Source organism: Patella vulgata, chromosome 5, assembly GCF_932274485.2.
Source record: "Patella vulgata chromosome 5, xgPatVulg1.2, whole genome shotgun sequence".
Classification (NCBI taxonomy): domain Eukaryota; kingdom Metazoa; phylum Mollusca; class Gastropoda; family Patellidae; genus Patella; species Patella vulgata.
In genome coordinates this window covers 13,143,035-13,166,937 of record NC_065883.2, presented here as the reverse complement: position 1 = coordinate 13,166,937, position 23,903 = coordinate 13,143,035, and the positions used below count along the sequence as shown (strand labels likewise).

At 36.7% G+C, this 23,903-nt stretch overlaps 1 protein-coding gene across 1 annotated transcript in view; it reads left to right on the top strand.

The window, feature by feature from the left end:
- Window positions 1-23,903, top strand: part of LOC126822176 (leucine-rich PPR motif-containing protein, mitochondrial) — a 40,569-nt gene that overhangs the window by 2,927 nt on the left and 13,739 nt on the right. The window contains exons 3-25 of the mRNA XM_050550922.2: window positions 169-294; window positions 1,493-1,614; window positions 2,628-2,686; window positions 3,526-3,612; window positions 4,089-4,127; window positions 5,138-5,225; window positions 6,743-6,841; window positions 7,196-7,384; window positions 8,204-8,291; window positions 9,273-9,310; window positions 9,678-9,747; window positions 10,109-10,248; window positions 11,262-11,346; window positions 13,041-13,138; window positions 14,611-14,742; window positions 16,055-16,129; window positions 17,417-17,452; window positions 17,952-18,061; window positions 19,003-19,088; window positions 20,151-20,385; window positions 21,720-21,844; window positions 23,003-23,109; window positions 23,539-23,595. Coding sequence (XP_050406879.1) covers window positions 169-294; window positions 1,493-1,614; window positions 2,628-2,686; window positions 3,526-3,612; window positions 4,089-4,127; window positions 5,138-5,225; window positions 6,743-6,841; window positions 7,196-7,384; window positions 8,204-8,291; window positions 9,273-9,310; window positions 9,678-9,747; window positions 10,109-10,248; window positions 11,262-11,346; window positions 13,041-13,138; window positions 14,611-14,742; window positions 16,055-16,129; window positions 17,417-17,452; window positions 17,952-18,061; window positions 19,003-19,088; window positions 20,151-20,385; window positions 21,720-21,844; window positions 23,003-23,109; window positions 23,539-23,595 — 2,291 coding nt within the window. The remainder of the gene's footprint in view (window positions 1-168; window positions 295-1,492; window positions 1,615-2,627; window positions 2,687-3,525; window positions 3,613-4,088; window positions 4,128-5,137; window positions 5,226-6,742; window positions 6,842-7,195; window positions 7,385-8,203; window positions 8,292-9,272; window positions 9,311-9,677; window positions 9,748-10,108; window positions 10,249-11,261; window positions 11,347-13,040; window positions 13,139-14,610; window positions 14,743-16,054; window positions 16,130-17,416; window positions 17,453-17,951; window positions 18,062-19,002; window positions 19,089-20,150; window positions 20,386-21,719; window positions 21,845-23,002; window positions 23,110-23,538; window positions 23,596-23,903) is intronic.

Sequence of the window (23,903 nt, the reverse complement as noted above, 5' to 3'; positions counted from 1 at the left end):
GTTAAACCCCATTTCTCTTTTTCTCGCTCAGTCCTTTTATCTGGCACCAATTTGTATTTTTTCAGTGTTTGATTGATATCAACACTTTCCAGCACAAAGTTTCAAATGTCAACAATAAAACATTGATAGTCATTCTGTCAGTAAATTATTTTTTTGTTATTTTTTCAGAGTTTAAGATCAGTAAAGATAAGTGCTTGTTATTATTGCGATGTACGGGTGATTTGATGCTTGAGTTGGAACCAAGTGCCAGAGCAGAATTAACAGATTCATTATGGGCCAAGTTTAAACAATATGGTATGTTTGATGTCATTATTCAACCTTTTATTCCTTTTCATAAAGGGAGCCACGGTAGCTAGGTGGGTAAGACGCTGGCTCGCTAGCCTGGAGGTCAGGTGTTCGATTCCTGCATTGGTCGAGAAAGTTCATCAGGATTTTCCGACGTGGTTTGCCCTTGTGCAGAACGGAGGGCCTAATAAGGACAACTGTCTAGTCCTTTGGATGAGACGAGGTCCCGTGTACACATTGGTGTGCACGTAAAAGATCACTTGACTGTTGGAATTCGATATAAGAGTAGGCTGTAGTGCCGCTGTCCGGGCAAAATTTCCCTCATAGCACACTGTATAGCGTATGCCCGTCTTCATTAGCCCAGTTCAGAGCAAAACAGTAGGACGTTAAACCCCATTTCATTTCATAAAGGGCCAACATAAAAATGCCAAAATTTTCAGCTTTTCGCTACACTAGTGTTTAAAATCACCAGAAATTCATCTAATTTATACTTGTGTCCAGTTTAAAGCTGACCATTCAATTTTGATATTGAGTGTCCAATTTCTCGATCACTGTTAAAAAATAAACAACCCGGCCAGTTGATTATTGATGTATAATGAAGAATTATGAACAGTGGTCAGGAAATTAAATACTTATAAATTGGACACTCATTATCAAAATTAATCGGCCAGATTTAAACTGGACACAAGTACAAATTATATGAATTTGGGTGATTTTAAATGATTTTTACGAATTTTTAAACAAAGATGTGATATTAAACGAATTTGAAAGAAATTAATGCTTTATACACAATATTAAATGATACCCAGCTTACAGTGTGATTAGCTGACTGTTTTTATAGGGTTCAATGATGAACATTGAATGCTTAACCTAAGCAGTTGTTTATCTGCCTGGCCTTCGCACCCTTTGGAACACAATAACTCTCGATTTAATTGAGGTAAAATGTTTAGACTTGAAGTATTTGCAGTGGAAAAATTTCTAACCAAGAAAATGTTAAAAAATACCAAAACTGCCTATCAATTTGTCAAAATTGTTCTTCAAATTTATTGTATAGAACAACAAACTGCACATAGAATAAGTGATTTGATCCCAAGAGCAACACCAGTGTAAAATCCTTTCAATCTCCAACATAAAAGACATATAAATTCAAATATTCAATTTAAATGAAGTTAAGCCATTTGTTTATATTCACCATGATTTTCTTCAGGTATTGAGTTAGATCATGTCTTCTACAATGTTCTTTTAACTGTATATCTTCAAAATGGACGTAAATTTTCAACAGCAGAAATACTAGGAGAAATGCAAGAAAGAGGGTTACAACCAAACAGAGTAAGTTTAATATTTATTTTCATCATGTCTTGTTTCTCCTAATTAGTGTGAGGGTTTAAGTGGTGGAGGGTCTTCTATCACATGCTCTTTAGATCATAAGGTCCTTTGTTGAGATTTGGCCATTATTCAGTGAGTTTATAGTTGGACATCAAAATAAGATTGAGATCGAGATTTATCAATTATTTGCTGCTTCATAATATATTAAAACAAGTACCGCCACACTATGGACCAGGAACTGACTATCATGGAATTGTGACATATTCAAAATCAAATTTCGTCAATCAATGTGCAATTGTCCAAAGAACAAACATGCCAAGTTCATGTCCCCCCCCCCCCTCCAAGAAAAACAGTAATAAGATACATAGCGATTGGGGATCAGTTTTCATCAGATGTTAATTAAACTTAGTATAGGGCACATATTTCAGATGGGAACTCTGGTTTATTAATTGTTGACAGAATCGTCGCCATCATTTACTCAATTCACTCTCCTTGCATGCAGTATTCATATGGTGGCTTTCACGTTGAAAAGCTGAAACCTCAAGCTAGTAGTTATTTCCAAACCCAGTCACTTAGTCAAACCGTTATACCAAACATCCTGAAAGAAAAATAATATGGAGGCAAAAAACTTGTAGGCTAGTACAGTTGTTTAACAAACCAGTCAATTAATTATGTTGCTGCTGGTTTGCTAGCCTTGAGGTTGCATGATCGATCCCTGCATTGACTGGGAAAGTTCATCGGGATTTTCCAACTTGGTTTCCCCTTGTCAGTGGTGCAGGACGGAGGCCCCGTGTATACATTGGAATGCACGTAAAAGATCCCTTGGCAGTTGGAATTTGATATAAGAGTAGGCCATAATGCCGCTGCTCGGGCAAAATTTCCCTCATAGCACACTGTATGGCGTAAGCCTGTCTTCATTAGCCCAGTTTAGGAGCAGAACAGTAGGACATTAAACCCCATTTCATTTCACTGAAATTATGTTGCTAACCATTAATCTCTAGCCTTGATCTGTTTAGGTGACGTATCAAAGATTTATAGCTGGTTATTGTGAAGAGGGTAATATAGAAGCTGCTACGTAAGTATTCATCTAAATATACAAATAGGGTCGCCTGTTCGTGGGTTTTCTCCGGGTCCTCTGGTTTCCTCCCACTGCTAGAGACCCCTACCCGCAAGTGAATTATTGAAATAAAAATGTTAGTCCCAAAATTACTTGGTTTGTGTAGAGTGGACGTTAAATCTCTCTGTCTATATATATATATTTTTTTTTTTCATCGTTTACCCACAGGCGCCTGTAACATGGCAAACATTTCAAACATAACTTCAAGCTATGACTAAGTATGTCTAAAGTCTGTTACGTCCATGTTCGTAAGCGAGATTATCAAATAACTGGTCTGATTCCGATTTGTAACTCGTGGGGGGGGGGTAAATAACTTGTCTGAAACCAATCCCTTTCAGTAGATATAATAATACCAAGGTCAGAAACGAGTTGGATTAAAATAATTAGGATCAATGTTCACTACTCTAGATTCCGTCAACCAGTGGCAATACTTGCTTAAAGAGGGTCACATGGATAATTTTAAAACATCGTAGACTCAATTGTCTACCTGGCGAAAATAGTCATAGCTTATTTTTAAAATATTTTCCACGTTACAGGTGCCTGTGGTTTACCATGAAACAAAGTAGGTGCAGCATTACGGTTGTGCTAATGTTTTCGGGGGATGCGATGAAAAATTGAGGTCACATCTACACATTGGTGAGCATGTAAAAGAACCTGTGGCTGTTAGAATTCAATGTAAGAGTAGGCTATAATGCCGCTGTCCTTAGCCCAGTCGGTGCAGAACAGTAGGATGTTAAACCCCATTTCATTTCGATATGTGATATGTTAATATTGCATGTTATCTTTTTGTTTTACAGCCAAATACTGGACCATATGAAGAATGAAAACATACCAATCTCAGCAGGTGTCTTTCATTCGTTTATAAAAGGACACACACGAGCTAAGTAAGATTTACCCACATTTTATTTTAAATTTTCCCAACTTAGGAACCAGTGGGTTTAAGTAGCAATCAAATGCCAAAATTTAAAGGACTTGCATTTTTACTTAGAATATTAGGCTTTTCGGAATTGATAGCCTCAGAAATTTTGATAAATGGTTCTTTGAGCCTTGCACACCAAATTAGTTAGGTTTATTCACTAAAATAGATCCAAGAAAACTCCTGTAATAGAGGGTCTTTTATTTTATCACTTGGGATGCTCGACTATATATTAAAAATATTTTTGAATTGCAACCAAGTTCTCAATACAAGATAGTGAAACCATGAATTAAACTCGCCAGTTTCAGATGATCATGTCAAGAACTTTACTTTATGAAATTTGATCAACCATTATTTGGAAATGGTGACTGATTATTACTACACCTGTATGTATATTTCCTTGTCTCGGAACCTTTATTTGAGTTTATTATCTTATGCTTTCAGTGATCCAGAAAGTGCTAAAAATGTCCTTAATATTATGAGGTAAATTAATCTAGATTTTACAGCTTTATATTATCTTGAAAGAAAACAGATTCTGATCTCTTTGACCTCTGAGGATCTGGTTCCATTTCTGTATCAAAAAGAAAAAGGTATCTCAGATCCATCTGAAGGGAAATAAGTATTGGAATCCATGACTAGCAATATTAAAAAAAAAATTCTTCAAAGTAACCATTTGGAATATGGGTAGATGAAAACACTACCTTGGGGCTTAGTTCTGTCTCAAGGCTCAACACTAATATTTACCTACTCGTCCAAACAGATGACAGAAGTTACTTGCCTAAAACAAATGTATTGGCCCCAATGTGGCATTCTAAAATTTCCATGCAGGAAGATCACTTGAAATCCTTTTTTTTCCCTCACGCATCAAGAGTATTTAGAAATAATCAGTTCTGTTCTTTGGATTAATTCTTTACTTTATGAACACGAGACAAACTTTTCCGGAAAGTAACTTGTATTCCGTACAATTGACAAAACATGTCTCTATTGTCAAGCCCCCATCTTCATTAGCCCAGTCGGTGCAGAAAAGTAGGACATTAAACAACATTTCACTTTGTCGAGTCCAGGGTAATGTGTTGACGAGAGATAATATCACATTGTCGTTTATTTGTGGGAGCCACATTGGCTAAGTGAGTAAGATACTGGCTCGCTAGCCTGAAGGTCGCGAGTTTGATTCTGATTTTGGTCGAGATAGTTCATTAGGATTTTCCGGAGTGGTTTCCCCTTTTCAGTGGTGCAGGACAGAGGACCTGACAAGGAAAGAGACAGCTGTCTAGTCATTCGGATGGACAAAAAATCAAGGTCCCATGTTCACAGTGGGGTGCACATAAAAAATGCATTGGCAGTTCAAATTCGATATATAAGAGTAGGCCGCAGTGCTGCTGTCCGGGCAAAATTTCCCTGATAGCACACTGTATAACCTTCATTAGCCCAGTAGGAGTAGGACAGTAAAGTTAAACCCGATTTCATTTCATTTTTTTGATTATTTGTTTCAGAGAGGTGGGATTAGAAGTAAGCGGAGCAGCTTATGAGGCTTTATTGCGTGGTTTAATCGAACTCAAAGATTTTGATGGCGTAAGAGAGGTAAATTTGGAAGTCCTTCAGTAAACTGTGGTTGATACAAGAACAGTAAAATAAGATGCTTGTATCAGTATTTATACAGACAGGCGTTGAATTACAGAGGTTTGGGGTTGCCCAGTGGTTTAACGTGTAGGCTTTAAATCATAAGATCTGTCATTGAATCAAGTGGCATGGTTTCGATTCCCAATTTGTACGTGATGAGGAGTAGGGTCGCCTGTCCAACCTTGTGGGCTAGTGAATTAATGAAATAAGACTGAACCACATGATAGTCCAAAAAAGACAAAGCTCTATTTTTTATGCGTAATGAAGTGAGAGAAAAAAATGGTTGAAGGAAAGCAATGTTGTGGTATGTTGGGTAATCGCACTATCTAATGATGATGGGGTTTGTAGCTTAGTGGTGTAATGCATGCACTTTAGATCATAATGAAGTGGTGGATCACGTGGCTAAGTGGGTAAGACGCTAGCTCGCTAGCCTGGAGGTCGGGTGTTCGATCCCTGCATTGGCCGAGAAAGTTCATCCAGATTTTCCGGCGTGGTTCTCCCTTGTCAGTGATGCAGGATGGAGGGGCTGGCAAGGAAAGGTGTCTAGTCGTTCGGATGGGACGGAAAACCGAGGTCCCGTGTACACATTGGCGTGCACGTAAAAGATCCCTTGGCAGTTGGAATTCGATATAAGAGTAGGCCGTAGTGTCGCTGTCCGGGCAAAATTTCCCTCATAGCACACTGTATGGCGTATGCCCGTCTTCATTAGCCCAGGTTAGGAGCAGAACAGTAGGACGTTAAACCCCATTTCATTTCATTTCATAATGAAGTGAGAAAAAACTGGTCCACGGAAAGCAATGTTCTGATATGTTGGCTATACGATCCAATTGCACTATCTAATGATGATATGGATTGGTGGCTTATTGGTGTAGTGCCTATCAATTATTCAAGTGTCATGGTTTTCAACTTAGGCTTGTCACCTGCTTTACCTCATGGGGTTTTTTTCCAGGTCTCCACCGCTTTCCTATCTGCTAAAGACCTTCATGTGAAAGTGTATTAGTGAAATCAATTGATACATGTACTATAAATAGCACACCATCTGTTTGAAAACACTGTTGATGAAAAAAAAAAACCAAATTGTAGTCTTAATTTGTAATCTGAGATTGAAAGTGACCTGTTGAGTCACTGCTTTATCCATTGTTTTCTTACTAAGTGGGGTTGGATGGCCAAATGGTTAGAGCGTGCTCGCTGTATCGTAAGTTATGTCATTGAGTCAACAGGTGTGGTTTCGATTTCCCGGTTTTACGTGACAAGAAGTAGGGTCGCCTGTCCAACCTCGTGGGTTTTCTACGAGTCCTCCGGTTTCCTCCACTGCTAAAAACCCCTACGCGCAAGCTAATTATTGAAATAAAATTGAACCATATGTTAGTCCAGAAATGACCTAGTTTGTGTTGAGTGGACGTTAAACCCCATTTCTCTATCTTTCTATTTATTAAAATATCTTTTTAAAGTTTATATTTTTGGATATTTTATTTCAGGTTTTAAAAGAAGCTCAAGGAGTGTCGATGTCTCCAAATCAAGTTATTTCTCTTTTAATTTTGTTAACAAAAAATGGATATACAGATCTCAATGAGGAGGTGAAAATTTTTTTTGTCATGATTTTCAATTTTTTCTCTTGTATAACTTTGCGAATTTTCTCCAGATTGTACAATTTGAGGTCATGATTTAATTTTTCCTGGGCTTCAGAAATGTATTTTCAGATGAAAATTAGCTTGTACAAGTGGTGTTGAATAGATAACCTAATTGTGGAATAACTTATCAGCTGTGATGAAGTGTTCAGAATCGATTGCTTAGTTTAAAACATGTAATGTTTATGGTGTATTATCAACAGTAACTATTGACTTATTACCACGCTTAGAGCATACACTTTTGATGCATTAAATGCTTTATAAATGCGGACATTATATTATGAAGTGTTTTGTTTGTTTCAGTTATATGAAATGTTAGGAAGAATGGGTTTTATGAATCAGACAGCTATAAATCAACTGAATGAAATATTGGCGCTGGGATATGATGATGTTGCTCACCAGATTGTAGATAAAACATTGAATTCAGTGAATCCACGTCAACAACATTACATTTCCAGGGACTTTCTGCTTTTCCTTGCCGCAAATAATCGAGTAAGTGTTGACATATTTAAAGTAGCTAAGTCTTTAACTCAATATTATCCAGTCTTTGACATTGAAAACACGAATTGTTAAAGTTTGCCTGAAGAAGCTTAATAAAACAGAAAGTACTCGTAAAAACTATTTTTCTTTCCTAATACAACTTTATTGCTAATATATATATATATATATATATATCTCTCTTCTACTGGTTCAAAAAAGATAAAATACCTTGAATCATGTGCCTACAATAACAATTCGACTAGGTCAAGTAAGACCGTGTGGTTTCGAGTGAGCAGCTGATTTCGGTGATAAACTGTCCACAAGGAGAAAAGAAGAGAACACAAGCAGTGATTAGACCCTGCATCCACATAATCAGTTAACGATTGATTGGAATACTTTGTGCCACTTGTATTACATGTCTGGCGTTGGACTTATTTCCAAAAGGCCCGCCAAGGTTGTCTCAGGTTTGATCCTGGTTTTTGCTGAGAAAGTTCCTCTGGATATTTTAGCTTGTTTGGGTTCCACATGTCCGTGGTACAGGACTGAGAGCCTGGCAAGGAACCGCATCTAGTCATAAAAAAAAAAAAAAAAAAAAATCTTTACAGTTGAGTTTAGAATTTGATGTAGATAAGGCAAAATTTCCGTCATAGCACACTGCATGGCATATACATTCTACTGACAAAACTGGTCAAATTGCATTATGTAAAATAAGTTTTAATTGACATCTGATAAGGAATACCCCCAAAATAACCTTGAAATTTAAATGAATTTGATAATTTGTGTGAGCTCTAAAAGTATTATGTTGATTTAACCTTAAATTTCTTTTTACAGCCTGTAGATAAAGTCTATGAAATGGTGAATGATTTAAAAGAGGATGTAAGAGACGTAGCCAAAAATGCTTTCATTTTGGAAAATCCAGGTATATAGCATTTCTTTATTTCTTAAATAACAGCAAATATAGAGTTGTTGAAAACAGCAAATATAGAGTTGTTGAAAGCAACAAATATAGAGTTGTTGAAAGCAACAAATATAGAGTTGTTGAAAGCAGCAAATATAGAGTTGAAAGCAACAAATATAGAGTAGTTGAAAATGAAAGCAACAAATATAGAGTTGAAAACAGCAAATATAGAGTTGTTGAAAACAACAAATGTAGAGTTGTTGAAAACGACAAATGTAGAGTTGTTGAAAACAACAAATGTAGAGTTTAAAGCAGCAAAGCACCCAAATTACCATATTGAAAATTTCATTCAAATTACTTTATTCTGAGCAAAGTTATGTGTGTTTGAAGGTTTGACAAGATGAAGTGTAGCTTTTTCATTATCATAGCAACGATACTTGACAATCAAACTGGTTAGTGAGTCAGTAGCATATTAACTGAGTCATGGTGACTCTACGTGATTATGGATTGGTTCCGACAACAACCGGGGGAACCATGGCGCTAGCTCATTAACCATGGCTCAGACAGCAAGGCACTAGCTCATTAACTATTAGACTGTGGATTGTTAAAATGATTGACAATCAAACTGTTTAGTGAGCCAGTAGCATATTGACCGAGATTTATGTGGTTTCAAATGATTATGGATTGGTTCTGTAATCACTCGGGGCCACCATGGCTCAGAGAGCAAGACACTGACTGTCTAACCAGGAGGCTGAGGATTGTTAAAGTGAATTGTTAACCAGTCCTTATTTGACACAGAAAATGTCAGTAAATCTTGGAATCCAAGAATTATCCCTCATAGCGCACTGTATGGTGTATACCCGTCTTCATTAGCCCAGTTCAGAGCAGAACAGTAGGATGTTAAACCACATTTCATTTCTAAGACTATATTAAAAGATGCACCATTCTATAGTAGATCTCTGTATATTGTTAGATTTTAATAGTTGTAATATTTTATTTCAGATTATGCCTGTGATATTCTACAGAAATGTGCAGATGAGGTAAGCACATGGAGAATTAATTAACATTTCCATTTTAAAAACCCAACCCAATCTATTGCTTGAATGTGTATAATCCTTGAGTGGCATTTAGCGATTGAACACATTAAAAACACAACACAGTTTATATGAAAATACAATCACTGGTTTATAAGTATAGCACGACGTTTCGACAAGTATTCTCTTATCGTTATCAAGCACAAATGATAACGATAAGAGAATACTTGTCGAAACGTCGTGCTATACTTATAAACCAGTGATTGTATTTCCATATAAACTGTGTTGTGTTTTTTGCTTGAATGTGTATGAAATTTATTGTGGGATATTCTTGTATACATCAGCTCTTATTCAATATTTGGTTTTATTGTAGGGTATTCCCGTACCACCCCATTGTTATATACCAGCTCTTGTTCAATATCGAAACCAAAACAATAAAGAAAGTAAGTTAGTTATAATAATTTTATTAGGTCTTCGCTATATCTATAGGTGACACCTGATTGTAGCGGGATCATTATTGCAGGGACTTCACTTTAAAGAGAAATTTTTGGGATGTAGAAGAATATAAATCGGAATGGCAGTGGTTCAGTGAGTAAGGTGCTGGCTCTCTAAGCAGGACTTTACTGCATGGGTTTCCCTTGTCAGTGGGGCGGGTAATGAGGGCCTGACAAAGAATTGTTTCTAGTTGTTCTGGTGAGACAAAAAAAGACGAGGTTCCATGTACACTAATTTTCTTTTTATATCTTTAGCCTATTTCCACATTTTTGTTGATACATCTTCACAAATGCAAATTTTATTTTACAGAATTAATTGAAACTATGAAGAAAATAAAAAATTCACCTGGTCTAGATAATACTGAACTGATCAACATATTACTTACATTTTTCACACCAGCCTTGACATCAATGGGGGAAGATACGGAATCAATAGAAAAAATATCTACGGTAAATCCTAAACGTTTCTCTTAATGAAACCATATTAAAAGTTGAACAAATCCTATGTGAAGGGGGCGGGTTGGATGGCTGAATGGTTAGCGTGCGCACGCTGTATCATAAAGTCTGTCATTGAGTCAACTGGTGTGGTTTCGAATCCCCGGTTGTACGTGACAAGGAGTAGGGTCGCCTGTCCAACCTCGTGGGTTTTCTCCGGGTCCTCCGGTTTCCTCCCACTGTTAAACACCCCATACGCGCAAGCGAATTATTGAAATAAAATTAAACCATGTGTTAGTCCCGAAATGACCTAGTTTGTGTCGAGTGGACGCTAAACCCCATTTCTCTCTCTCTCTCCTATGTGAAGGGTCAAATTAGTGCTAGGTTTTAACACATACATCATACGGTCTGTCATTGATTTGGCAAAGTGGGTAAGACGTTGACACGCTGGCCTGGAGGTAGCTGGTTCGCTAACAGTGTTGGCCGTGAAAGTTCATCAGGATTTTCTGGCATGGTGTCAGTGGTGCAGGATGGAGGACTTGACAAGGACAGCTGTGTATTTGTTCGTATATGATACGAAAAATCGAGGTCCCGTGTACACATTGGCATGCATGTAAAAGATCCCCTGGCAGTTGGAATTCAATATAAGAGTAGGCTGTGGCTCCGCTGCCGGGACAAAATTTCCCTCATAGCACAATGCATGGCATATGCTGCTGCTAAAAGTCCCTTAATGCAAACGAGTTAATTAAACCATATGTTAATCCCAAAATGACCTGGTTTTTGTAGAGTGGATTTCCCTGCAGCTCAAAAGGTCAGTTATTGAGATTGTTTTCTAACTCGCTGGGATATAATAAGCTGATTATAAGGAAGAACCCTATCAAAATTGAGTTGGCCATCTTTCTTATGTTGTTGCCGCATTGGCTCAGTGGGTAACACTTTGGCTTGCTAACCTGGAGGTCCAGTGTTATGACACTTGTTCACATTTCCATTTTTGTAACCAATGTTTTTGTTTGTTTTTTTCATGATAGGAAATTGGATTATCAAAAGAAATGGGTACAGCTTTAGGATTACATATCCTGGCAGCAAGTGGTTTCGCAGATGCTGTTCAATACTGTAAGTTTGGTTCTTATACACCCCACGTCAGTTTAGTTCTGTTAATGAAACTTGGGTTTTGGTGTTTGAGAGATCTAACACTTAGGTCATAAGGTCTGTCATTTTGTCAAATGGCATATGGTTGCTAAAACAGGTTTCAGCACCCCATATATAAAATTTCACGGAGTTACATCCCCTGAAAAATTCTGCAATGTTTGATAAAGAAAAAATAATGCATGGATTTTCTTCACAAAAAGAAAAAAAGATTATCAAATACATAACAAAAGTTGACACTAGTATTAATGTGGGGACAAATTGACACATTTACAGAATTTGTATCATAGAATTGTGTCAGTACGATTTTTGTTCCAATACAGTGCACTCTGTCACATCCGACATCGTACGGGATCGTTACAATATGTCGGAATACCCAGTTTTCTTAAAACCGGAAATATTGTAACTTCGAAAACCGGAAATATTATTAAAATGTAGCTTTGAACATAGAACTTCGAATAACCAGAATGTTATTCCCTTTAAAAATGATAAACCTTTCTGTACATTCAAAATTTTATTACATTAATTTTTATTTCATTTAACATGCGTAGGCATTTTGAATAGATCAAGTCTGTCGTTAATTTATCTTCTTCGCCATCTTCAGTTGATCGCACTCTTGTCTTTGCTATCACGTGTTCATTGATAATGGGCGTACTCGATTGAACATTCCGGAATTGAATTCTCTCAGTCCCAAAAGTAGCGACAATCGAGTGAACAGGGGTAGTTCGGGCTACAACGCATGCGTCGACTGGATATATCTCATCCAACCATGCAGCCGAAACCTGTTCGTCGTGTTTAATTACGTCACAATTCTACTCACACCACCTCCGTCGTCGGGACTGACAGAAATTCGGGACGTTCCGTACTGTGACTCGAGCATCCCAGGTTCACACGGTTCGAAGAGATCCGTAGGGTTACCAATTTATAGGTTATTCAGGTTCAATCGGCATGCGCAACGAATGTTTCCAACAGGTGCTAGGAATATTTTTACGACTGTGAATTCGGGGGAAAATTGGTGGATATTCTTGAGTATTTGTCACAACTGTCGTACAAGAGATTAAAATTATCAAAGACCCACGGTAGTGAGTTTTAATCTCACAGATAATTGACTGGTGATTGCTTGTTGATCTTTTGTGGCTTCAAACCCATCCAGTTTTAATGTCACGGATAATTGATCGGTAAGTGTTTGCTTCACACCCACCGATTGAAGGCCGGATTATACGGTGTCGATGCAATGGAAATCGTATGACGGGACGGCTGATTGATGTCGTAATCTGGAACGTAGAGAGGTCGAATTACCCAAAGATTTTTTTGCTGAAGTAATAAGGAAATAAATCGGGACATGAAAATGATGTCGGATGTAACAGAGTGCCGGAGTGATCAGAGGTCGGATGTGACAGAGTGCACTGTAGTTAGTTTTGGTGACAATGAAATTTACCAATGTGTAAAATTTTACTAGATATCGGCACTAGCAAACGCTGAGATTTTATTAAGAGGTCACTCCAATTAAGTGGTCACTCCAATTAAGAGGTCAGTCATCAAAATTGCCTTGAGTGGCTGCTGAATACAGATTCTACTGTGTATGAAAGGATCATTTCAACCCCCACCCATGACCTCCATTGTTTAAAGATATACATATTAATCATTATGAATTGTTTTAGTTTCAGATAAAACTTTACATCCCTTTCAACTTTCTAATGTACAAGATGTCTTCATAAATAAATTACAAGCCGAGCATGATTGGGAAAATGCTCTTAAGGTACATTATTTATAGTTTTTGCACGACTGAAGCATCGTCTTTATGACGCCAAGTGACTGAAGAATCTTTATTGTGATGCTAAATGACTGAATTATCTTTATTATGATATTTAATGACTGCAGCATATTCATTATTACCTTAAATGACCAAAGTATTTTTATTAGGAAGGAGGGGGTGGATGGCTGAATGGTTAGCGTGCGCGCGCTGTATCATAAAGTCTGTCATTGAGTCAACTGGCGTGGTTTAGAATTCCCGGTTGTACGTGGCAAGGAGTAGGGTCGTCTGTCGAACCTCGTGAGTCTTCTCCGGGTCCTCCGGTTTCCTCCCACTGCTAAAGACCCCTACGCGCAAGCGAATTATTGAAATAAAATTAAACCATATGTTAGTCCCAAAATGACCTAGTTTGTGTCGAGTGGACGTTAAACACCATTTCTCTCTCTCTCTTTATTAGGAAGTTTGGGGATCACGTGGCTAAGTGGGTAAGACGCTAGCCTGGAGGTCGGGTGTTCGATCCCTGCATTGGCCGAGAAAGTTCATCCAGATTTTCCGGCGTGGTTCTCCCTTGTCAGTGATGCAGGACGGAGGGGCTGACAAGGAAAGCTGTCTAGTCGTTCGGATGGGACGAAAAACCGAGGTCCCGTGTACACATTGGCGTGCACGTAAAAGATCCCTTGGCAGTTGGAATTCGATATAAGAGTAGGCCGTAGTGCCGCTGTCCGGGCAAAATTTCCCTCATAGCACACTGTATGGCGTATGCCCGTCTTCATTAGCCCAGCTTAGGAGCAGAACAATAGGACGTTAAACCCCATTTCATTTCATTTCATTTATTAGGAAGTTTAATAACTAAAGCATCTTTATTAGGATGTTAAATGACCGAAATATTAGAAAAATAAAAATTTAGATTTGTCGTAGATTCCATTAAGTAGTTAGGTTTTTTAACATTAAAATACTATGTAATTCAACATGGCACCCAAGGGGTTTAATATATTTAGGTACCAAATAGTTTATTTATATTGGAACTATGCCTGGGAAATCGGAAGTAGGAGGCGACTTGTATGTGTCTTTCTTTTGTGGACTGGTATGAGATCTTTATTCTGATGTTAAAAGACTGATTAATCTTTATTATGATGCAAAATGATGGAAGAATCTTTATTGTGATGCTAAATAACTGAAACTTCTTTTTTATGAAGTTAAATGCCTGAAGCATCTTTATTGTGACCTTAAATGTATTAAAGTATTTTTATTAGCATGTTATATAACAGCATATTAAATGACTGCAGCCTCTTTATAAGGATGTTACACGAGTGAAGATTTTGACGTCAAATGACTGAAGCATCTTTATTGTGTCGTTACATGACTACTGAAACCTCTTTAATAACTTTCGTATCTTTATTACGACGTTTGCGATGTGCTGATCTAGAATATAATTAAACTAGTGTCTTGAAGTCATGGGTGTTTTATTATATTTTCAGTTCTCAAAAATATGTCATGAACAAATGGGATTGCAGACATTTAATTTTAATAGATCTATAATCCGTGATTTAATGTATTTCTGTAATGTACGATTAGATTGGTCAAAGGCTGAAGAGTTTCTAGACAATAATGTAAGTATGAAAGAAATGAATTCTCATTTTTTTTTGTTATCGAATATATAAATATCTCAATCATATTGAAACAAATACAGGCAGACTGTTGAATCATGTCTGGGAGTGGCTCAGTGAGTAAGACATTGGCTCGGTAACATGGAGTTTCCGAGTTCATACCCGGTGCCGAACGTGAATATTCATATGGATTTTTTCCGACCCTTGGCAGTTGGAATTGGATATTAGAAAGGCCGTAGTGCTGCTGTCTTGGCGCAATTTCCCTCATAGCACACTGTATGGCATATGCCCATCTCCATTAGCCCAGTCAGTGTAGAACACTAGAACGTTAAGCCCCATTTTATTTCTGTATTATTAGTCAAAAGCTACAAAGTTCTAACCGCATTGATCTTTATTGGATTAAATTATTAATGTCATATTTAATATTGACTCTAAATTATGTTTGAGTGGCCTATATGTGACTAGGACAATTTGCTTCGGTGTACACATATATGCAAAATGAATATATTAAGAATGTCAATCAAATTTGATTATAGCTACGTCTACACTAGCAGCATTCACCGTCTACACTAGCCTTTTAAATCCCGTTTTTTTCCTAAAAGCCGGCTTTTTCAATTTCTCAATCGTAAAAGCCGGCTTTTTAAAATCCGGCAATTATTGATGGATTTTTCAAAATCAAAAAGCCGGCTTTTTTAAAAAAACGGCAATTTTATGTGTGTAGACGGTAAATCCGGGATTTATCAAGTACCCGGATGTCATTCGTCCCGAGCTTCCGTACATTCATAACATTGGCATTGCTTCCGGTTCTAAGAAATTGCGGTAAATCTCAAATCCATCTATAGCCTAGTCTATTTAATTTCAACATGCCTAACCTAAAATAGTCGAAAGTGTCTTCGACGGATATACAATCGCAATCGTCTTGCACGTCGTTTTCTCGCCCTCTTCCGTAAGTCTGTCAGCGATCTGCTATATTCCATAAGCTGGATATATAATTGCACCAAAGTAACCAAAGTAATCATTATTATTATATTATTATCTCTGCAAAATTGACTGAAGCCGATGGCGTAATAAATAAACCGGAAGTTCCACAAATAACGAAGGTCGGTGTTCATCGTCTTTTTCCGTTCAGTCAGTGTAGACGCTACACTTGAAAAAGCCGGGTTTTGAAAAAAACGGGTTTTTAAAAAGCCGGCTTTTTCAAGCCTAGTGTAGACGAAGCTTATACCTAGCAAAGTTATGAATGAACAAAATATAGATCTGTATTTTAATCAGATTGGTTTTATTTTTATCAAGAAATTCTTTTATATAATTTTAGGAGAAACAGATAAGGCTTTTACCTAATGGTTTTAGAACTTTATCATTTGATAATGTACCAAGTCCCATTGTACAGGTAATAAACTTACTTATAAAATGATGTGCAAAATAAAACATCATCAATCAGTAATATTAATCTGATTAATTTTGGTTTTTATACGCCCCACACATAACATTTGTATTCCATCCATAGGTCTGTGGGGAGGGGGGGGGGTGGATGGCCGAGTGGTTGTGTCATAAGATCTGTCTTTGAGTCAACTGGCGTGGTTTCGATTCCCAGGTTGTACGTGACAAGGAGTAAGGTCGCCTTTCCAGCCTCATGGGTTTTCTCCGCTTTCCTCCCACTGCTAAACACCCTTACGTGCAAGCGAATTATTGAAATAATAATGTTAGTCCCAAAATGACCTAGTTTTGTATTGAGTGGACGTTAAATCCCATTCTTCCCTCTCTCTCCACCCATATGTCTTTTTACATTTGGCTCATCCTTTCTTTAAAGGCTACAATTCTTTATGGATTCTTTTGATTAATATTGTGTGTGTCTATATCATTGGGAAGATGATCCCTAATGAATCCGGTGAAAATTTGATAACTTTTGTCTGAAATATGGACACAAACTTATTGGATTTGTAGCAATCATTATGAGGATGATTCCTATCGAATTTGGTGAAGATCTGATAATTAGGGATATTCATTCCAGTAGAAACATCTACCAACTCGTGATCAATCAATAGGCTACAATTACTTATGGATTCTTTTAATTTATATTTGTTAGTAGCTCCGTGTTCGATTCCGGTGGTGGGGATCACGTGGCTAAGTTGGTAAGACGCTGGCTCGCTAGCCGGGAGGTTCAAGTGTTCGATCCTTGCATTGGCCGAGAAAGTTCATCCAGATTTTCCGGCGTGGTTCCCCCTTGTCAGTGATGCAGGACGGAGGGCTTGACAAGGACAGCTGTCTAGTCCTTTGGATGAGACGAAAAACAGAGGTCCCGTATATACATTAGAATGCACGTAAAAGATCCCTTGGCAGTTGCCCAGCATAGGAGCAGAACAGTAGGACGTTAAACCCCATTTCATTTCATTTTGATCCCGGTGCTGGTCGAGAAAGTCAATATAGATTTTCTGGCAAGGTTCCCCCTTTTCTATTGTGCAGGACAAAGGGCCCGGAAGGGGCACAAGGTATAGTCATTCGGATAGGACAAAAACCCATGGTCCTTTAGGTCATTGCATCACTGTCCCTTATAGCACAGTCAGAGGACGTTAAACCCCAGTTCATTTCATTTTCGTAGAATGTTACCAAAAAAAAAATCAAATTCAATAGGATGATCATATTTTTATTCTATTAGTGATATATTTTTATATTACAGAGAATATCTAAAATGGTTATTGCCGATGGTTACCGGGTGAGTTAAAATGACTAGACGTTATTTTGTGGGATGATGATGTATCTTTGTTGAAAAAATATTAGTCTATGGATAAAGCATATTACGTTGAGAGATAACCGATTTTCTGTGGGTGGGTAAGTGAGTTAAGGCACTGGCTTGCTATCCTGGAGGTCCCAGGTTCGATCCTGGTGTTGGCAGGTTTACAACTTACTTTCCCCTTATCGGTGGTGCAGGAACGCGCCTAGTCGTTGGAAACGGGACGAAAAAAACGATGGTCCGTGTACATAATTGGCGTAAAGGATCACATGACAGTTGGAATTTGAAATAAGAGTAGAAAGTAGCGCCCCTGTCCAGGCAAAATTTCCCTTATAGAACACTGTCTGGCGATACAAAGTCGAATTTCATGCTAGACAGTGTCTGTAACCAGTGTCTCATTTCTTGTTTTATAGGCATATATAAAACATAAAAAGAAAATTGAAAAACATCTGATTTTATTTATATTGGTTTTTGTTTTCAGGACAAATTATCACCCGACGGTGAGGATGGAGCAGAAATGTTAAGAAAAATGTGTGATATGGCAGTGAAGTCAAATGATCTGGAGAAAGCTTTAGAATTTTACACCAAAATGTAAGAAAATTTTTATTATTCTTGTACCCCAACATTTTAATGCTTCTATAACTCTTTCTGTTTGTCTGTCATTCACATATTTTGTCAAGTATTGGATACATATATGTCCATCAAAGTAAAAGAGGGTTGGGGAGCCCAAATTAGATTTGTCATTGATTCCATGAATATCATAAGGCTTTTGAATGTATAACGCAGTGTAATTCGACATGGCACCCAAGTGGGTTAGTATCAAATAGTTTAATTATTTGATACTCAAGATTTGGACTATAATGTCTGTGAAATCAGAAGTGGGGGATGACTGGTATGTGTCTCTCGTGTGTTTAACAAAGTGAGATAGTTGTCCCTTAATAGTGTCATATACTCCATTACTAAACCAACTTATTCATAAACTGTTTCAATGGCATTTAGTAATTGAACTAGAGTATACAGGTCACAATTCTATGGAATACAATTACTGCTTTTTACTGAGCGACGTTTCGACTAGGCTTCTCTAGTCATTATCAAGCTATGATAAAAAATGAAAATATGACATTAACTTAGCATTGTGGTGTACATGTATATATTGTCCTGTCATATTTTCATTTTTTATCATAGCTTGATAATGACTAGAGAAGCCTAGTCGAAACGTCGCTCAGTAAAAAGCAGTAATTGTATTCCATAGAATTGTGACCTGTATAACTTATTCATAATATTATTAAGGAATAGTGGTCTAAAGCCTTCTTGAGTTCTTTGTGTTAATAGAGTTACTTACTTTGATTAATAAAAGGCTTTGATCCTAGATGGAATTCTGGGATGGAGTGAAATGTAAGATGGCTGTTTTAAATTAGTCCTTTTGATTGTCATAAACAATCCAGGCCATCTTCTGGCCTATACCACAATACCACAATAGCCACCCTTGTCTCTTATTCATATATGTCCAACAAATGTGATTTGTGTTTCAGAGAAGACAAGTATCCAGAATATGCCTTTTACTATTTGACTGCATTGAATATGGCAGCCTTATACATAGAGAATGGCAGAGCACAAGGTAAAAATAAACTAAAATAAGGCCATACTAATTTGATTTTCTGTTCTTTGGGAACATCTGTAAGCAATATCGGGGGGGGGGGGAGCGGGGAGGATGCGGTGGTGATCTCTATAAAAAACAGAAGTACTTGGTTGTGCTGTACAAAAGCTTATTTAAGTCCCCAATTTTTTAAGTTTTGAAATTTTAAACAAAACATCTTTCACCTCATTCAAGAGGCTATTTTATTTTATCAAGACTCCAAAGAACAGAAAATGAAATTGGTGTGGCTTAATAATTGTAATTATGACCGTATCATAATTATGTTGAGAATGGCAGAGCACAAAGTACACATAGACTGATGTCCATTAAGCTCACCAGAAGCAAATTCACCTGTTGTCACAAATACCACTTAGGCCCTAATAAACAAGTGTCGAGTACTTAGTGGCATGTTCATAAGCTTTTAAAAGTCAAAATATAATTGGAAAGATAACTCTGTGATGGTATCATTTTAATTAGCCTGAAATTTATTGTATTGTAGGGGTTTTAGAAAGTACAAATTAGATGATTTTTGGTGATATTAAATGATTTTTACGAATTTTTAAACGAAGATTGGATATTGAACTAATTTTAAATACACAAGATTAAATGGTACCCGGGTTACAGTTCACCTGATAGTTGGAAACCGAAATAACATTAGGCGGTAGCACAGCTATCGGTACAAAATTCACCTCATAGTATGTCTTTATTCAATCCATTTCATTTCATTTATGGAAGCCGCAGTGGCTCTGTAAGACGTTGGTTCTCTAACTTGGAGGCCCTGTGTTCAAACTCGGTGTTGGTCAAGATCAGGACTTACGGCATGGTCCCCTCTTGTCAGTGATGTAGGAAGGAGGGCCTGGCAAGGGACAAAGTAGAGTCATTCAGATGGGTCCTCTGTAGACCTACACATTTGCGTGCACGTAAAAGAACCCTTCACAGCAAGAATTCTAAATAAGAGTAGGCATGATGTATGCCTGTCTTCATTAGCCCAGTCGGAGCAGAAAAGTAGGATGTTAAAACCCCATTTCATTTATTGTATTACAGAGGCTATTGATTTGTTAAAGAATTACGCATCACGACATTCATCTTACCTGAAACAGAGAGGATTTGATAGTACAAATAACAATTTAGCATACAGGTGTCGATATGTAAAAAATGAAGCTTCAAGGAAGTGTCCCGAGTCAGTTGATGAAATATTAAAGACATTGTTATCATGTGGTTTCATCAACGAAAATAGATTTTACGATGCACATAAATATGATATGGTTGATCTAGACACGTAAGTATAATGTTGTTAAACTAACATCTTCCCATCGTCAAGGTAACATATTCATTTCATTTCAAGACATGTATGACCCAATCTGATTAAAATACAGATCTATATTTTGTTTCGCTTTTTTTCTATACTTTTGATGGCCTCTATTTCATGAAGATCTGACCGGTTGTCGTGGAAGATCGCGTCATAGGTCATACGAGTGACCTTTGACATTAGATTAACCGATCAGCGTTGATATCTATGGTAAAGACAAGTAAAACAAAATTTTGAACTACAGAAAACAAAACGAAATAAGATCTGTGTTTTAAGGCAGGACACTACCTTATACAACACCCATATCAGGTCTTAGAAAATCAAATTCTCAAAATCTATGAGAGATAATGGTCTCATCTTTGGAATACGATTTTCAAAGTGTTTGTTATACATTTGGACATTTTATTGTACAAAATCTTTTTAGTGGTGTGTTCGGCCACACCCACTTGTTTTATGTGGGATGCATAATGTTCTTAATTAACATTCAAATAGTAAAATTTATGCCTTATTGCACTCTTTAATGCCTATATATGTTATTCAAAATCACAAATAGTTTGTTTCAATAAAATTGGTGAAGATTTTGATTTCCTAACATAGCCACCGTGAATATATAAAAAAAATCCAATATGGCCACCATTTCCATGACAACAAATAAACATTTTGCGCTCAAATTATCAAATCTGAATTGGGACATCATATACTAATATTACACTAAATGGCAAGTTTCTGTTATCAATGTAAAATTCTTAGGTAGTGTCCTGCCTTAATCAGATTGAGTATGACCTTGATATTGTCTGTGGAGGACAACTCTAGTTTAGACACACACACACCCTTTATGTCATGTGCTGCAATCTGTTTAACATATCTGATCAAATGGTTGATTTTCTTGCACACTATAAGGCTTTCAAACCATTTTAACCAACAGTATTTAGGTATACCACAAACAGTGTTCACCCGTTCACCAACATCACCTATATCACAAACAGTATTCACCAATATCACCTATATCACAAACAGTATTCACCAATATCACCTATATTACTAACAATATTCACCTACATTACAAACAGTATTCACGGAATTTGTCTATATCACAAACAGTAGTTACCATGTACTGTATATTTATTAGCTTGATAACATTGAGATAATCTCTTCAAAACTTCACTCAAATAAAAATATGTATGTGTTATAGTTTAATATTCGCCTACATTACAAACAGTATTCACGGAATTTGTCTATATCACAAACAATAATTACCATTTATCGAAACAAAAAATAGAATTTTGTAATGTTGTATTTTATAGACAAAGTGATGATGATGTTTTTGAATTGTTAGAAGAAATGATAACAAAGTATAGCAATAATTTTGACATAAATCATTTTATTGCAAGATTTGTTAAATCTGAACAACCAGATCAGCTACAGAAAGGTAATATATTATTTAAAGGGGGAAATCCTGTATTGATAAAAGTGGGTTTAAGTATACAAAGTAACCTCCAGATTGTGAAGAAATAGCCCATGTAGCTTGTCTGAAAGTTTCAACTCAAAATATTGAGCTGTTTGGAAGTGGTCACTAGATTTGTGTAATGTTGTTATAATGATGACTATGAAGACAGTAGTTGATCAGATCAGGTGATTATTACTGGACTTCATATAGGAAAATGATGAGATGGGCATGTACAATGATGAGATGGGCATTTACATGATGAGATGGGCATGTACAATGATGAGATGGGCATGTACAATCTACAATGGAGGCAGTGGCATGATGTTACTTCCTATACTATTATTAAGGTTATCACACGCGTGGGGGGTTGGATGGCTGAATGGTTAGCGTGTGCACGCTGTATCATAAAGTCTGTCATTGAGTCAACTGGCGTGGTTTTGATTCCCCGGTTGTACGTGACAAGGAGTAGGGTCGCCTGTCCAACCTCGTGGGTTTTCTCCAGGTTCTCCGGTTTCCTCCCACTGCTAAAGACCCCTACGCGCAAGCGAATTATTGAAATAAAATTAAACCATATGTTAGTCCCAAAATGACCTAGTTTGTGTCGAGTGGACGTTAAACCCCATTTCTGTCTCTCTCTCTATTACACGCATATAGTATAATAGGTAACAAATGTGATAATGTAACTCATTTAAGAAATTCCAATATTTAGTTGTTTGAGTGACTTATTTTTTTGTTAACAATAATTTTATTCAGGATGACTGACTGGGATTGGGGAACAGGCTTAGCCTATGTAAAACTCCTATCAAGTTTGAGTGATTTGATAATCATGGCTGTCAGTTGCTACTATAGCTAAGGCAACCAAAAACATTTGGAAATTGGTAGATTGTATTTCTGTGAAAATGTACTTGAATTGCAGTTACAAGTGATAGATATATTTCAAAAACAGATCATTTCCATTTGTTTAAAAACAGATCATTTTCAATTAAGTGATTATTTCCATTGAATCAAATATTTGATTGGTATTCAAATAAGGAGTTGGAATATTCAGATATTGTAAATAAAAATAGTATTAAATATGCCAATTACTTGCTGTTTTGATCAAATACCCCAATGCTTATATATTTAATATTTGTATTTTAGTTATAGACATGGCGGTACCAGTTTTTACAGAAGACACCATTTTATCAAACCTTGTTGTTAACTTTATGATTCATGGACATCCTAAAAAGGCTTTGAAAATATTTGAGGTATTGAATTAAAATGATTACGTCTGCAACAATATATTAAAATAAACGTTATGCTCCAATATTTTTAAATGTATCAGTATGTCGCAATACTTATGTATTGTTAGTCCGTCAGATCAATGGCTGAAACGGCTAATGTTGTCACTTCCGTTCTACTGGTGAAAACGGTTATGTTTACAATTTCTAACGGCAGATGTTGATTTTAGACTTTGTTCATATGGGAAATGTTCGTACTTTAGGGACAGAACATGGTAAAAGATCTGGTTTCGACCCTGCTATTAATTGTGGCAATAAATGGTGTTGTTAAGTCTTTGGAGGTTTTCTTGGATTTCCATAAAAAAAAATGAGCTAGTTGTTCTGAGTGGATTTTGAAAACTAGCTTTTGCTCTTCCAAAACAAGATTTGATTGAAGAAAACTTTTATCTTTTTCAGTCTTCAAATCGTCAATTAGCTCCTCAAGTTTGTGATTTGTTTATATTTTATGATAAGGTATGTTTCTATTTTCTAAGATATTATTGCAATAATGGAGTCCGTCAGTTATGTAATTGTCCGTCACCTTTCAGAGAAAGTAGTTGACTATTAACTTTTTAACGAAGCGAGCCAGTAAGACTGGCTCCTAGTTTTCATTCGTCTGTCATCCAGCTGGTATTATCAGCTTGCTCACATATTATTTGATACGATTTCCTATTGGCTGATAAATAGGCAATTGATGAAAACTGACCAACCAGGCAGGCTGTTGTAAACAAAGGCAAGATATTTTGAACGTATAATGAAGGCACTTCCAAAATTGCCTATTT